At 34.5% G+C, this 17,605-nt stretch overlaps 1 protein-coding gene across 2 annotated transcripts in view; it reads right to left on the bottom strand.

Moving 5' to 3' along the window:
• The window catches only part of Hfm1 (helicase for meiosis 1), an 82,987-nt gene extending 75,263 nt beyond the window's left edge, over positions 1-7,724 (bottom strand). For both annotated transcript variants that reach the window (XM_076861969.1, XM_076861971.1), the window contains exons 1-3: positions 7,654-7,724; positions 2,612-2,724; positions 1,061-1,367 (exon numbers count right to left, since the gene is read on the bottom strand). In XM_076861969.1, coding sequence (XP_076718084.1) covers positions 1,061-1,367; positions 2,612-2,724; positions 7,654-7,724 — 491 coding nt within the window. The remainder of the gene's footprint in view (positions 1-1,060; positions 1,368-2,611; positions 2,725-7,653) is intronic.
• Between the last annotated feature and the right edge of the window lie 9,881 nt (positions 7,725-17,605).

The raw sequence follows: 17,605 nt of genomic DNA, 5'->3' as shown, positions 1-17,605 counted from the left end.
TTTATTTTATTTATATGTGGTGCTGAGAATTGAACTCAGGGCCTCACACATACGAGGCAAACACTCTACCACTAAGCCACAATCCCAGCCCCTCCTAGATTTTTTTTATGGCTCAATAGTATTCTATTATATACATAGATGCTCCTGGACTTAAAGTGGGATTATGTACCAATAAACTTATCATAAGCTGAAAATCATAAATCAAAAATGCACTTACTATATCTAACTTACTGAACATTGCAGCTTAGTAACACAGTACACTGTAGATTATCTGTTGTTTACCCTGGTTACTGAGTGGCTGACAGAGAGCTATGGCTCTCTGCTGTTGCCCGCATAGTTTCAGTGAGAAAGTATGGTACTATATATTGCTAACATGGAAAAAGATCAGAATCCAAAATTTGAAGTACAGTTTCAACTGAATGCACATTGCTTTCAAACCACCATAAGGTCAAAAATTCCTATGTCAAACCATCACTATGTCAGGGACCATTAGTATACAATACATTATTTTTAATATGTTCCTCTAATGTATTTTTAACACATTATTTCCTACATTTCATGTAGGAAAAGTCTTTTTAACTGAAAATTCATTAATTAGATTAATCGGTAGTAGGTTTAGTATGAGTTTAAGATGAATTAGTAAATAAGTACTTTTTAATTTGTTGATTTTAATTTCTAATATGATTAAATACTGATATATATAACCTACCTTAATAAAAACTCTTTGGGAATCTTCAATACTTTTTAAATGCAATGGGGTACTTATGATAAAAAGTTTAACAATCACTGCTCTAACAATATACTTACTTCATGAAAATAACTGTCATACCATGAAGTATTTAGTCAATTATTTTTAGTTATGTATCTATGCTTCCCACTAAATTGTAAGGTCCTTAAAGGTAAAAATCTAGAATCCCAAATATAACAGAATGTTTAATGTATAATACTTTGTTATTACTGTTTTTCTCATTCAGAATCTATCATGTTTAATATTTTTGGATGAACACATTAATATTCCACTTTATTCACTGAATGTTATTTATTACATTTAATTAATTACCTTTTTCGAAATGCTGGTGTGCTCTCTCCCTTTTCCTCTATAACGTTACCTAATTTTGCATCATCAGGAACAGTATCCTCAGGTGCTATCTTGGTGCCCATGTGGTTCGTATATTTCTGAGAAGAACCATATGTCAGCTTGCCAGCAACAAGTGATGAGTCATTAATACCTGCTACTCTTAAATTTAGATAATCATATTCATATTTATAAGAGGGAAACTGGAATTTTTGTGTTGGTGAAATATAATTTAGGTCTTCATTAGTAATCTTTAAATTTGACATTAACATTTTTGGATTATTTTCCTGACCTACAAAAGAGGAATATATTGGTTATTATATATTATTCATTAAAACACATTTTCAATATAATAATGAAAAATTTAATTAATTTTTAAAAGTTTACTAGTTAAATTTTTTTTTGTTAAATATGAAAGTCAAGAAAAGTATTAGTATAATAACAAGATAATCTCTAATACCAAATATGGCTTTGAAATACCAGGTTGTTTCTGAAAGCAACTTTGAAATTACTTCAGAATTATTAAGATTAAATTCAAAATTTATACAGCATCTATGTTATAAAATAGGTTTAAATCCTGATGACAAAAGTAGTAATAATTTTAATATTTAACTATTTTGGCTACTACAAATGGCATACTTATACAAGTAATTATGAGGATGTAAAATTTTATATAAATAATTTACACACAGAAATATAATGGTCAATCATATAAAATCTTAATGAATATGATCCAGTATTAAAATATAGGACACAATGCTTTTTTTAACTTTGTAATCCTACTTCTAAAATCAAGATAAAGAAATATCTTCATCAGAGTGATAGAATTTTAAACATTTCTTTAGAGTTTTTTTTTTTTTTTTCCAAAATCTATGGGATGTTTAGAGGAAGTTCAGAAGTCTTATTAGAGCTTAAATTTGCTTTACCATCTATTTATAAATATTATACCAGATGTATACCATACATGAAGTATAGTATTTGATACATTCAAGAGTATACATATATCTATTTATATATAAATCATGTAACTTATAAGCTTAATATTAAAATATTTATGCATGAAATTACCAATTTAAGATTAAAATTTTACCAGTAACATCATATTAGATAACATATATTGTTTAAGCATTCCTCAAGATTTAAAAAAATGGTCTCAACATGTATAATCTTCTGTTATCTTGTTCTTTCACATAAAGATCTGTCTCCCAGAAGATCTTACCAATTAGAAAAGAGCAAAACTGAAGAGCAGTGACAGGAATTTTAATGGTTAAAGAGAAACAAATATTCACTGAACAATAGTCAGAACAAGTATGTGATAGGATATTATGTACTATGCACACATATGTGTATGTATATATGGAGAAGGTAAATGTGTTAGATCATAAGGTTTGGTGAGCATTATTTTGAATAAGAGAAGTCTTTGACTCATTTTTTTCCATTAAAATAAAGGAATTAATATTTTCATGTGTTACTAGGTTTTTTACATTGACATTAACTGCATGCATTTGGTTTCACAACAAATATATGATAACTTACCTTGCAATTTATGACTTTCTATTTCCTCCTCTAATTCCTGAGTTTCTGGAATTTCTGAAATCAATGGAGGAGGAGGGAGAAACCAATCCAATGATTTTTCATTGTCTGGATAGCTATATAAAATATAAAAAAATATGAATATATGCTTAAAAAGATCTACAATCAGAAACATGTATTTATTATTAAACTTTACTCAATTTTTGTTACCACTATGATTTATCCCTATACAGCAATGTTCTCAACCTTTTTTCCCTTGTGTGTCACAGAATTAATAATACGGGGGACTGGAGTTGGGATTGGAACTCAGTTGGTAGAGCACTTGCCTAGCACGTGTGAGGCACTGGATTCAATCCTCAGCACCATATAAAAATAAAATAAAGGTATTGTGTCCATACACTATAAAAATATTTTAAAAACTTAATAATACTGCATGTAAGATATGCTACCTAAATAGGAATGGCAATAGTTCCACTTCATTTTCTCTAATTGAAATGCCAGTGATAGGAATTTTAAATCTATTCCAACTTTTTAAAAAGTACTAAATCATTCTCAAACTCTGCACTTTAACTATTACATGTAACAAATTACTTATGATATATCTTTCCTATAATCCTGGGTCTTTACTGGGTAAATCACTCCATTATTAGTATTCTTGAGTATTCCTACAACTTGAGTGAAAATTAATGTCCTAACCCAAATACTTGGTTCAGAACCATATGCAACCACAAAATCTCTAAGAAATTGGTTGAAACTGGAAATTTCTTTATAAGCCAATGGTAATTGATGAGATTTTTGCCACCCTGTTGGCATCTTTACCTGTCCATACATTTCAGCTGTGACCTTATTAACTGATACTGCTTTAACATACCTTTACCAATCAAAGTTGACTTGCTTTCATTAAGACAAAAAGTAAGTGCTAGGTGACAGGAAAAACTTGAGGGAAAAAAACATATATACTGCCTACACTGAATCCCAAGCATTTTAAGATTAATTTATTTTCATTTATTGTACTAAGTTCTCCCAAGTAAAAGATTTAATCTTTGAATTTTCTGTCCCTCTTAGTACCTAGCACATAGCTACTATGACTATATTTTTCAAATAAAAAATCCACAACATTATTTGACAATGTCTGAGAGACTGAGCAAATGCCAGAGCATTTGAAATTTAGGACTATGACAGAGGGTTCCTAAGATCACATCCAGTTCAACGATTTCCTAGCTGAGTCCTACTCCTAGCAATTGGGCAAAATCCTAGGGAAACCAGGCACAAGTTTCCAAGAGTCCTCTCCACACAAGGGTCACATTAAATAACCAATTGTGACAACATGCATGAAATGTTACCAATGAGGAAAGTTCATTTGGAACTCAATGGTCAGGGTTTACTGGGGACTAATCACCCCCAAGCATTCCCTGTCTGACATATAAATTCAGAATCCCAGAAGAAAAAGCAGGTGTTCGCATAAACCACATTATTTGTATAAACAGTTTATGCAGTGAACCACTGTTACCAGTTAATGGTGGGAACCTTCCTGAAATCTGTTCTCAGATTCCAACCAAAGGTCAACCTTGCAAACAGGTTTTGCAAGGATAGCCATTAGGCCTGTTATGTTAACTTTTTTCTATATAGAGACCATTCCAGAAAATCCAAGAAAGAGAATAATGGGATATAAGAAGTATACATCTAGCTCTACTATTCAGTCTCCTCATAAAATTAAATCTTCTTTATTATTTCTCTCTTTTTTTCTAGAGGTGCCATCATTCTCCCAGTCACCAATCCAAACCATAGCATAATCTTTTTTTTTATTCACAGTATATAAATACATACTCCTTTTAATGCTTCTGAAATTCATCATTTTCTTTGTATTTCCATTGTCACTATTATAATTAAGATCCTAATCAACTTACATCTGATTAAGAACAATAGTGTCTTAACTGAATTCACTGCCTCCAGGCTTTCTCTCTAATACACCTTACACATTCTTACATTAATTTAGAATCATTTTCATCATAGTACTCTATTCAAAATTCTTCAGTGGCTTTCAGATAATGACAAACTTCCCAAGGGACTTAGAGTACCTTACAGTTTTAATTCTCCTACACATATCTTTAGGTTTAGGGTAAACTGAACTACTTGTTATATACCTGTTAAGGTTTGGATGAGTGTCCTCCAAAGGCCCATATGTTAAAAGGCTAGCTTACCAGCTTGTGACACTATTGGTAGGTAGTGAAACACTTAAGAGATGGAGCCCAGGGGGGAGGAATTTATCTCACCAGAGGGATGCCCTTGAGAGAGAGTGTGACTCTGACCCTTTCACCTCTCTTTGATTCCCAGCTGCCATGAGGTGAGGGCTTTTTCCACCAGGTGCTCCCACCATGATGTATTGCCTCACAACAGGCCCAAAAGCAACAAACCAAATGATCATGGACCAAATTCCTCAAAACTACGAGATAAAATAAACTTTTGCTTTGTTTAAGTATTTTGTCACAGTGATGGAAAGCTAGTACAATACCAAACAGATAACACATTCTGTGCCTCCTCATCTTTATTCAAAGATACATCCTTTATTGCTGGGCCTGGGTACACACCTGTAATCCCAGTGACTCAGGAGACTGAGGCAGGAAGATTCCAAGTTTGAGGCCAGCCATAGCAACTTAGCAAGACTCTGTCTTACAAAATAAAATTAAAAAGGACTGGGGATGTAACTAAATAGTTCAATCACCAGTGCCACCTTCCCCCCTAAAAAAATAATTTAAAAAGATAAACTCTATACTCTTCCTGACCTTGTACTCAGCCTCATACCCATATCCACCTATAGAAATTCTACTATTATTCATTCATTAATCCATTCAACAACTATTTAGCACATGCCAGGTGCTTTTCTAGGCACTAGAGTTTAAGTTCATTTAAAACCCACTTCAAATTCTACCTTTTCCAAGAAATTTCCATAGGTTCTCAAAGATTTTCTCCCCCTCTTTTTATCCACTGAATCCACAATATTTCTCATACTTATTGTATTGTGTGTGTGTATATGTATGTATACAGATAATAGATAGAAATAGCTAATTAGTCTGATACTGTCTCTAGATTGTAAATATCTAAGGGCTTTGCTTTTATTTCCATTTATATAAGCAGTACTTAGCACAGTGCTTTATATAATTAGGTGTGCTGTTCAGGAAATGTTTGTTGATTTAATTTCACAGATTTTAACACATAGAGAATTATACAGCATTTAACACCCACAACAATCTATGCTCAACTTTAGAACTCTATGCACCATTTGTCTCCTTTATGAACCATCTACTCTAAAAAACTTCTATATACTATCCGCTCAAGTACTGTAACTTGTCCCATCTTCATTCCTTTTTTTTTTCCCTTTAACAGTGGGCCTTCAATGCCTACTTCCTCTATGTCCAAAGAATTATCAGATATTTCAAAGACTCCTGAAGCCTATCCCCACTACCATAAAGCCTGACCTGATCATCTGGCTAAAGGTTACTTTCTTCCAAATCTGAAATTTTATTGCATGAATATTAATCATTTTTCATACATTTTTAATGTTTTATTGTTAGAACAATCATATGTTCCAAAATTTGCCTAACCGTAATCCTAATACACTGACTTACAGTCCTGATTTACTCCTGCTGCTCCAGCAGGATGTACTTTTTTACTCTCAAAAGTTTTCCAGTCTGTACATATATACACAATGGAATATTACTCAGCAATAAAAGAGAATAAAATAATGGCATTTGCAGGTAAATGGATGGAGTTAGAGAAGACAATGCTAAGTGAAGTTAGCCAATCCCAAAAAACCAAATGCCGAATGTTTTCTCTGATATAAAGAGGCTGGTAGTGGGGTAGGGAGAGGGAGCATGGGAAGAATAGACAACTCTAGATAGGGCAGAGGGGTGGGAAGGGAAGGGACAGGGCATGGGGTTAGAAATGATAGTGGAATGTGATAGACATTATTATCCAAAGTACATGTATAAAGACACAAATTGGTGTGAATACACTTTGTATACAACCAGAGATATGAAAAATTGTGCTGTATATGTGTAATAAGAATTATAATGCATTCTGCTGTCATATATAAATAAAAAATTAATTAAAAATAATCCCCAAGTGACATATTTCTACTTTCTCATACTCTTAAAAGGAGCTAACCACAATTCTCAAACAAGAACAAACTATTGTCCTTCATCATCATTGCCACCACCACCATCATAAGTTTTTAATATTTAAAAGTATTTCCTTTATAACTAACCATAGAATATTTCAAATACTGATTCTGTGTCCAAAAAAAAAAGCCCGAATATGAGTCATGGATATGTTATATCATACTATGTAATGAGTTTAAATACAGAATATTGAAATATGTGGTTAAAAAAAGTATTCAAGTCTGGATCATGATTTACATAGTCAGATTATTTATTAATGACTTCCCATATGTGTGTCTAAACTCAATTAGATTTTAACTTTTAGAAGTTAATTTCTTTCTTTTTATATCCTTTCAGCATTCAATCAATATTTGAATTACTATTAGAATGAAGGAGTGAAAGCAATAAGGGGGTTCATTAAAATAGGTTATTATAACAAATACATATAAAATTCAGAATTGAGAGCAATCTACATGGTCTCACATCTTTATTTCCATCCCTACACACTGTCTGTGCTAAATACGCTTATGACAGTTAGTCTTTGGTACATGCTCATTCTGTTTTCAAAACGTGTCATCACTTTTTGTTCTCAGCTACTCTTTGACCATTATTTCCAGTCTTTACCTTAGTCAAGAACAACTTGACAAATTAGAAATGTAAAGCAAATGAACATAAAACTGGCAGGAATTAATTAAATTTTTAAAACTATAACATTTAAGATGCTGAACCTTACTTACCAGTGAATCTGAATTCCATGTTTCTAAATATACAATCATTCTGTTGATCTGCCATTTTTATTTGTGTATTTATCAGAAAAAAAATAAACTCCCTAATTTTTTTAAACTCTAAAATAATATACTATATTATTAACCCTTGAGATAGACTTACTTTTCAATTTCATCTGGATTTTCAAAAAACAAACTATCCACAGAAAACAAGCAGTCATTTAGTTTTGACATCTTTGAAAACTGGACTTTGTCATAAATCTACAAGATATAGAAAAGGTAGTTTATATTTTATTTACAAAGATGGAGAAAATATTTATGGATAAGTAAACTATAATCATTAATTTCTCAGAACGTCCTTTAAAATATAACCACAGATGAGTCTTATAGTTGCAGCTTCTGTGACTTTCAAAGCATTTCAATATCAACATACTGTGTTCTCTACTCATTCATATATTTTCACATTTTGTACCCCTTTCTTCATACTGCACCAATATTTAAAATATTTTCTTCCTGGCAAATTCTTGTCCATTCTTCAAAGTATAGGTTAAATGTCATTTCTTCTTCAAAGACTTCTCTAAATTTGTCCTCTTCAATGACACAAAATTAACTGCTCCTTTTGGGTTAATACTTTGTTTATAGTATTATTTTTGAGTTAAGATATTACAATTTATTGTGAATGTGTGTACCTCTAATACAACTATGTACCTATGCAGGAATTTGCTTCAAAATAAAGGGGGAATGGTAGAAATGTACTGAGTGACAAGTTGGTAACTGTTGGTAACTGCTAAAACTATGACAAGTTGGTAACTGCTAAAACTATGTAACGTGTATGTGTGGGTTCATAATAATGGTTGATTTTTCATGTGTTTGAACTTTTACAAAACAAATTTAACACATACATATTTTTACACTCATGGTGTAAAATCCTTTTTTTTTGCTTTAAGATATTCAGAGATGTAAAGGTTAAAAATGTTCACCTCTGGCCACCAGGAATAATGTAGGGCTGAAAAAAGACTCAAATGTGAAAGGAAACCAAAGCACCATTTCTACAGGTTCACATTGCTTCTTTCTTATTCCAATTACTTCCCTGTGCACACTAAATCTACCTTCCAATTTTTTCTCTAAATTCTGAAACAAGACAGAACATTCTATAGGTCAAAACATGAAATAAGATGCACAAATCATAAACGTGAATTATTTTTCACTTACTCTGTGATAGTTAATACATTACAAATTCATCCTCAGGATAGAAATTAAAATCAAAGAAATTATATGAGTACCATCTTGAGGAGAAATCCTCATTACCAATTTTGAGAATTCCCTGATATGGAAAAAAGATACAAGTAGGACTGATGTGGGGAAGAAAGGAATATTTCCAAGTCCATCTCTGGAGAAATACCACTGATAAGAGGGCTAAACCTGCAAATGGCCTTAAGACTGTTCTTACTGATCTAGAACGTTGTGGAGTTTTTCACTGTTTTAGTTGCTGGGTTTTCTGTCCTCTAATATGTTTAACTGGCCTCTTTATTTTTCTCAATTTACTAATCACTCAGTCATCAACAAAAAGATATAGTAAAAAAAATAAATTAATATGGTTTTATATATCTCGGACAATCTGTTAACATCGTTATTAGATAACCAATGTTAAAACTTGAAAACAATTATATGAAAAAGAATAAATAAAAATGCTTGTCATTTTTATACTGTCCAAAAAAATAACAAATGTTTATTGACTTTAAAATAATACCTCAGAATTTAAGAAAATCTGAAGGCTAACATCATTTATATGCTTGTGTTTCTTTTCTTCTTCTTCTTCTTCTTTTTTTTTTTTTTTTTGGTATCAGGGATTGAACTCAGGGGTGCTTGATCACTGAGTCACATCCCCAGCTCCCTTATTATTTTATTTATTTTTTTAGTTGTGAGTGGGCATAATACCTTTATTTTATTTATTTTTATGTGGTGCTGAGAATGGAACCCATTGCCTCACACATGCAAGGCAAGCGCTCTACCACTGAGCCACAACCCCAGCCTCTCCAGCCCTTTTTTATACTTTATATTTAGAGACAGGGTCTCACTGAAGAGTTGCTTAGGGCCTCACTAAGTTGCTGAAGCTGGCTTTGAACTAGATTCTCCTAAGCCTCCCTAGCTGCTGGGATTGCTAGTGTGCGCCACCACGCCCAGCTTGAGTAAAATAAGCTGCAAAAAAAGACAATAAAACTACAAATAAGACAATAAAACTACAAATTTAAACTATTATAGCCGGGCACTCTGGCACCTGTAATCCCAGCGGCTTTGGAGGCTGAGGCTGCCTTCTCTAATTACAATGATAATATTATAGCACTTTTTATCTTTTATAATCCTTATTGATAAAATTTTCGTACCTATGACTTTATCATTTTTAATGTTAAAAATACAATTTCAAAAGTGCAGAAACTCATATACAAATAAATTAATGATTTGCTAGAAATCGTTAGTGAAGAAACCGAGACCAACATTCAGCAACTGCAGGGAATTTGACACAGTAAGGGGACACATTCCCGCAGTCTCCAGGTCTCAGACAGCGAAAAGCACCACAGTCGCAGCCCCAGGCTCCCCTCCCACGTGGTGGCCCGCGGGGCGCTAGATCCCAGATCGCCCACTAGAACTCCCCCGGCCGCGCAGGAGCCTCACGGCGCCCGCGCGGCCCACGCTCGGAGCTCTGGGGCCACGCACTCCACCGCGGTCTCCTTCCCGCCGCCGTAAGACGAGGCGCCTAAACAGATGCGGAGGCCCGCCCAACTCTACCTCAGGAGAGAAACCCCCGACACACACCCAAGGGGGGGCCACAGCTAACGGGACAAAACACCACCACACGACCAGCCCCGTGGCGGGCGGGTCCCTTAACGTGCGCGAGTCAGGTGGCCCCGTCTTCTTCTGACAGGAACGCGCTGAGGAGCCTAACGCCGGCCCAGACGCGGGCCTGAAGCTTGGGGACCGCTGGCCAACACCGCGCCCCGCCAGGGCTGGGTCCCTACCTCCCTGCGGGCCTCCAAGCCGGTCCCCACCTTTCCTGCCTGCGCTCCCAGTCCTCACCTCCCCGCCCGCAGCTCGAGGCGGAGCGCCGATTCTCTAGCCCCTCGCAGGACCCCCCTCAAGGGGTCTTAGCCGAGCTCCAAGCAATGGATCGCTGGGACTCGACTTCTCCTTTTCCTCTGCGACTGGTTTGTTCAGTATTTATGATTGACTTTGAATACATTATTCACAGTGTACTGTGTCAACTCTTATTAAATAAATATCTTGATTTTAGGTGTTAAGAGTCTCCCAAGTGATAGCTGTTCCCGAACAGCCTGCTTCTCCCACTGCCCCAACAGCACCCCACTCCCAAACACACTCCAAGCTGCCTTTCTCATGGAAGTTAGGCCTCAGCTCTGGGACCTCCATTTTATTATTACCTAAAAAGTGCTTTATTTATTTATTATATTTATTATTATTATATATTTATATATATATTATTTATCAAAACACCATAATGACACCCATGAGGGCAATAAGACCTTGATGAACTTATTTTAGAGATAAAATTAAATTTCAAAAATAAATATTTTTGAAAGTGCAATGACACTGAAAAATGTTTAACCATCAAGGGTGTACAGAAACAGTGTGTGTACTCATAAATGTGAACAAACTATAAGTTAACCTTTTAAATTTCCTTAACAAAATTGTTGTCTGAAGATTGACAGGGGTTGCTTTTGCTGAAAACTTTTGTAGATGGAAAAATAGCAACTAATCAATGATGTCTTTCTTTCAGGGATATTTATCCTTTCTTTGACACCCCCCACATCTCACATATAGAGTTCATATGCTACTATCTGCTTGATTCCTGTTGGTTCCTCTCTCTGCATCTCTGTTTATTAGCTATGTAGCCTTGGAAAAACACAGACTTTAAGTCTTAGTTCATTATCCCCAATGACACTAATGATTCCTAATTCAAAAATATTCTTGCAAGGGATAAATAAAATAATAGTGATAACAGTCCTAGCATATGATAAATGCTCAATAATATTTTTTCATCTTCCCTGGAACATAAAATCATTCCAGGACTTTGGTAAACCAAATATTTTAATAATGATAAACTAATAAACTAAGTATTTTGGGCAAAATAACTAATAATCTAATGACCTCATAAACTATTCATACTAGAAAAGCTGAATTACCATTTCTCTCAAAGGTACTGGACCTATATATAAGAAACTGCCTTAGCAAAATAAGATACATATGTTAGGAACTGAATGCTTGTGAATCCTCCAATCTGTTAAAATTCATATGTTGAAATTTAATCCCCAATGTGATGGTATTTGAACCTTTCGGAGACAATTAGTTCAAGAGGTAGAGCATTCATGAATAACATTATTGCCTTTATAAAACAAGAGGCCAGAGACCCAACTTGTTCTTTTCCCCCCTTATGAGAATGTAAAGAGAGTCAGAAAGGAAACCCTCAGCAGACACCAGATCTGCCTGTACAGTCATCTTGCACTTTTCAGTCTTCAGAACTGTGAGAAATAAATTATTTAAGCCACCTAGTCTATGGTATTTTGTTGTAGCAACCCAAACTAAAACAGCATCTGTGATAAATTAAGGGATTCAGCAACAGGCCAGTACAGAGAAACACACAGTAAGAAAGCACACAGTAGCAAATGGTACCATGTTCATAAACAAATCCAATCATTTATTCAAGAATGTACTAGGAATGCTACAGAGCCTTGCCTTTCCCCTAAAATAACTTCATACAAGTATGAAAGGTTTAGTTTTTAAAAGGAAACATCAGGACATTGATTACTAAAAATCCCATTTTGGGGATATTGTCTTGTTTTTTAGCCATGCTGCCACATTTCTCAAGAGAACATTTTAATCCTAAAGATTTAATTTTACAGTCAATGCTATAACTATTCTCCAAATTAAATAGCATAACTTAACATTTGAAATAAAAAGTCATCCATATCAACTTCTGAGTGAGGAGCTCTGCTAATTCATTCCCCAGTGAAACTGGTGAAAATTATAGAAACAACTAGCCATGTCCTCTGAAAATGGTCATAGGAGCAAACAGAAAAAAAAAATCGGTCTGTTCAAGGAAAAAAAAAAAATCTATGAAAGTTCAGCAGGAAAGGCAAGAGTCTGGTATTTTAACCAAGACTGATTCCTCCTTCTGCCTTGCAGCTTAGCAAGACAGAGAGTCCGACTATTCTAGACTCTTATGGTCAAGAACACAGGGCTCCTTCTGCTTCAGCTTCCACCTAAAGAGCTTTCTTTTCCCTTCTTTCCTTCCTTCCTTCCTCCCATCTTCTCTCCCTCCCTCCCTCCCTCCTTTCCTTCTTTTTAAATTGTGGTAAAATATGCATAGTATTTATAATTTCTACTATTCATTAGTGTATAATTCAGTGACTTTGAATACATTCATACTGATGTATAACCATCACCATTATCTATACCTAAAGTTTTTTATCATCCTCCACAAGAACTTAGTACTCATTAAACAAGAACTCCTTTTTCCTTTCCTCCCCTCCAACTCCTAGCAACCTCTACTCTACTTTGCATGTCTTTGAGCTTGGATATTCTAAGTTCCTCATACAAGAGGAATCATCAGGCCATGAGTTCCACTAGGTGGGGAGTGGACTGCTGGGTGTGAGGGTTGTGGGGGCTCCTGGTGGGATAGAGATGTGTTGCCAGTTGGGAGGGACCTCTGCCAGACAGTGGGGTGGGGTCCATCACTGCAGTGCACTGTAAAGTCTGCCCTCAGCGAACCTGTAAATGTGTGTGTGTGTGTGTGTGTGTGTGTGTGTGTGTGTATGTATTTGCAATCTTTTCTCCTATTCAATAGATTGTCTTTTATGATACTTTTATGATAGTATACTTTGGTGCATTAAAGTTCTTAATTCTGATAAAGTCAAATTTATCTGTTTTTCTATTGTTGCCCTGATTTTAGTGTTATATTCATGAAGTTGTTGTGAAATCCAAAATTAAAAAGATTTATCCAGGGTTTTATTCTCAAGAGTTTTATAGGTTAAGCTCTTATGTTTAGATCAATGCAAGGGGAGGTGGGATCATCATGGATCAACAAAGTAGATCCATGTGGACTAGGGTTAAGGGAGGACCCCATTTTAAATAAAAATGGAGGGCAATATATAATTTCCAGAAAGACTAGTTTATTTTTTAAATTTTGTATTTGTTCTTTTTAGTTATATATGACAGTACGATGTATTTTTGACATACATACATAGAGTATAACTTCCCATTTTTGGGTTGTACATGATGTGGAGTTACACTGGTCGTGTATTCATATATGAACATAGGAAAGTTATATCTGATTCATTCTGTCTTTGCCATTCTCATCCACACTCCCTTACTCTCACCTCCCCACCGTCCAATCTGGTGAACCTCCACTCCAATCCTCCTTCCTCCCCACATTGTGAGTCTGCATCCTCATATCAGAGAGAACATTAGGCCTTTGTTTTTTTGGAATTGGCTTATCTCATTTAATATGACAGTCTCCAGTTCCATCCATTTACCAGAAAGTGACACTATTTCATTCTTTATGGCTGAGTAATATTCCATTGTGTATGTGTACCACATTTTGTTTATCCATTCATCTGCTGAAGGGCACCTAGTTTGGTTCCACAGCTTAGCTATTGTGAATTGAGCTGCTATAAACATTGATGTGGCTGTATCACTGTAGTGTGCTGATTTTAAGTCCTTTGGGTGTATGCTGAGGAGTGGGATAACTGGGTAAAATGGTAGTTCCATTACAAGTTTTCTAAGAATTCTCCATACTGCTTCCACAGTGGTTATACCAATTGTCATTCCCACCAGCAATTTATGATTATATCTTTTTCCCCACTTGCTTGCCAACATTTATTGTCACTGTATTCTTTTTTAATTTATTTATTTATTTATTCTAATTAGGTATATATAACAGCAGAATGCATTTTGATTAATTATGCATAATTGCAGCACAACTTTTTATTTCTCTGGTTGTACATGATGCAGCATCACACCATGTGTGCAGTAACACATTTACCTAGCATAATGAGGTCCATCTCATTTCATCATCTTTCCTGCCCCCATGCCCCCTCCATTCGCCTCTGTCCCCTTTGCCCAATCACAGTTCCTCCATTTCTCCCATACCCCCCGCTCCCCCGCTTATGAATCAGCAGCCACTTATCAGAAAGAACATTCAGTCTCTGTTTTTTGGGGATTGGATAATTTCACTTAGCATTATATTCTCCAGCTCCATCTATTTACCTGCAAATGCCATAATTTTATTCTCTTTTAATGCTGAGTAATATTTCATTGTGTATATATATACCACAGTTTCTGGATATCCATTCATCTGCTGAAGGGCATCTAGTTTGCTTCCACAGTTTAGCTATTGTGAATTGAGCTGCTATAAACATTGATGTGGCTGCATTACTATAATATGCTGTTTTTAAGTCCTTTGGGTATAGACTGAGGAGTGGGATAGCTGGGTCAAATGGTGGTTCCATTCCAAGTGTTCCAAGGAATCTTCATACTGCTTTCCAGATTGGTTGCACCAAAAATTTGCAGTCACACCAGCAATGTATGAGTGTGCCTTTTCCCCCACATTCTAGCCAACACTTATTGTTGATTGTATTCTTGATAACAGCCATTCTGACTGGTGTGAGATGAAATCTTAGTTTTAATTTGCATTTTTCTAATTTCTAGAGATGTGGAACACTTTTTTTATATATTTGTTGATCAATTACATATCTTCTGCTGAGAAGTGTCTGTTCAGTTCTTTAGTCCATTTACCAGAATAACCAAAGCAATCCTTAGCAAAGAGTGAAGCAGAAGGCATCAAAATACCAGACCTTAAACTATACTACAAAGCTATAGTAACAAAAATGGTATAGTATTGGCCCCTAAATGGGCATATAGATCAATGATACAGAATAGAAGACACAGAGACCAACCCACATAAATACAGTTATTTCATACTAGACAAAGGCACCAAAAACATACGTTGGAGAAAAGATTCTTACTTGTATTCTTGATAATTGCCATTCTGACTGGAGTGAGATAAAATCTCAGTGTAAATTTAATTTGCATTTCTTTAATTGCTAGACTAGAGGAGTTTAAAAGACAAATAATAGGTGTTAATGACACTGAGAAAGACAGTTTTTGGCTAATGCAATTGATGCCATGATTTCTAGAACATATATCCAACATCATCAAATGTTTCTCTGTAATCTTCTTTTAAATTCCAACTATTTAGAAGGAGTTGATATGGAAACATTAAAATTGGTGACTCTAGAGAAGCAGGAACTATGAAATGTTGAAGACATAGAACTATTTTTGTGGGTGAGAGCCAAAATGTGTTGCTTTATATATTATCAGACTTGGATAAGAAAAGGTTAAGCAATCATTTGAGAAGAAACTGAAAACTGTACCACTAATACCTGAGAAAATTAAAGAATAAGGGAAATAATGGTAGTTCTTTTGAGGATGGAATTCTTGGAAGGAAAAAGAAGTTTAGGGAGTTATACACAATTCTATGTGGAAGAGTCCAATGCTACCTATGCATTTAGTAGATGCTCAAAAAGCAAAAGGATGACGGAATGAAGCACAAATCCAGGGATAATTGGTCTTTAGGGAAAAATTCAATAAGCAGCTATGTAACCAAAAAAATAAATAAATAAATAAATAACAGACTGTATTGATTAGAAAATAACTTCCTAACTTTCAGCTATTAAAGAGAATGTTTAATGGTGTTGCACAAGACCTCATACCTATATTTCAGGAAATCTCATTTTAATTTTTTTCTTCAGGAAAAATATTTACTCCTCCTGTGTAAAAAGAACCCCAAAAAGACAAAATCAAAAAGTATTTTCTTCAAGACACATTATAATCAAAATGCCTAATACAGAATATAAGAAAAGAATATTAAAAGCTGTGAGAAAAAATGTCAGATTGCATTTAGAGGCAAACCAATAAGGCTTACTTCTGACTTCTCAAATCAAATCTTAAAATTAAGGAGGGCCTGTAATGAGATATTATAAGAGGAGAGTTTATAGCATTTTGAATCTCTACATTAAAAAAATAAAGATATCCCAAGTAAATAATCTAATACTACACAACAAGGCTTTAGAAAATAAAGGACAAACTAATGCCCAAATCAGCAGAAGACAGGAAATAATTAAGATGAGAACCAAAATTTTTAAAAAAAATTGGTTCTGAGGATAAAAAAGAAAAACAATATACAGGATTGATGCAACAAAGAGCTGGTTCTTTGAAAAGATAAACAAGATTGATAAACCATTAGCCAAATAATTTGAAAGAGAAAGAAGACCCAAATTTACAATATTAGAGATGAAAAAGGAGATAACCCCATAGACACTTCTGAAATCCAGAGGATCATTAGAAACTATTTTGAAAATTTATAAATCTAGAAGCTATTGACAAATTTCTATACACCTATGATCTGGCCAGATGAAACCAGGAAGATAGAGAAAACCTAAACTGACTAATATCAAGCAATGAAATTGAAACATCAATTAACCCCCCCCCCCCGAAAAAAAAATGACTGGATGGATTCTCAGCTGAGTTCTACCAGACCTTTAAAGAAGAACTAATACCAGTCTTCCTCATATTATTCCATGAAACTGAAAGGGAGGGAACACTTTCAAATACATTCTATGAAGCCAGTGTAACTGTGATACCAAAACAGACAGACACATCGAGGAAAGAATATTATAGACCAATATCCCTGATGAGCATAAATGCAAAAATCCTTAATAAAATACTAGCATTTACAAACACATTAAGAAGATGATACATCATGATCAAGTGAGTATCATCCCAGGGATGAAAGGTTAATTAAACATATGCAAATCAATAAAATAATTCATCCCACATAAATGGAATTAAGGAAAAAATCATATGATCATCTCAATAGTTACAGAAAAGATCTTTGACAAAATCCAGTACCCATTCGTATTTAAAAACACTGGAGAAACTAAGGCTAGAAGAAACTTTCCTCAATATTATAAAGGTTATATATATATGACAAACCCAAAGCCAACATCTTATTGGATGGAGAAAAACTGAAAGCATTTCCTCTA

This window comes from Callospermophilus lateralis, chromosome 7 (genome assembly GCF_048772815.1).
Source record: "Callospermophilus lateralis isolate mCalLat2 chromosome 7, mCalLat2.hap1, whole genome shotgun sequence".
In the NCBI taxonomy this organism is placed as follows: Eukaryota; Metazoa; Chordata; class Mammalia; order Rodentia; family Sciuridae; genus Callospermophilus; species Callospermophilus lateralis.
The sequence above is the reverse complement of the archived record's forward strand: the minus strand, read 5'-3'. Positions and strand labels throughout refer to the sequence as shown.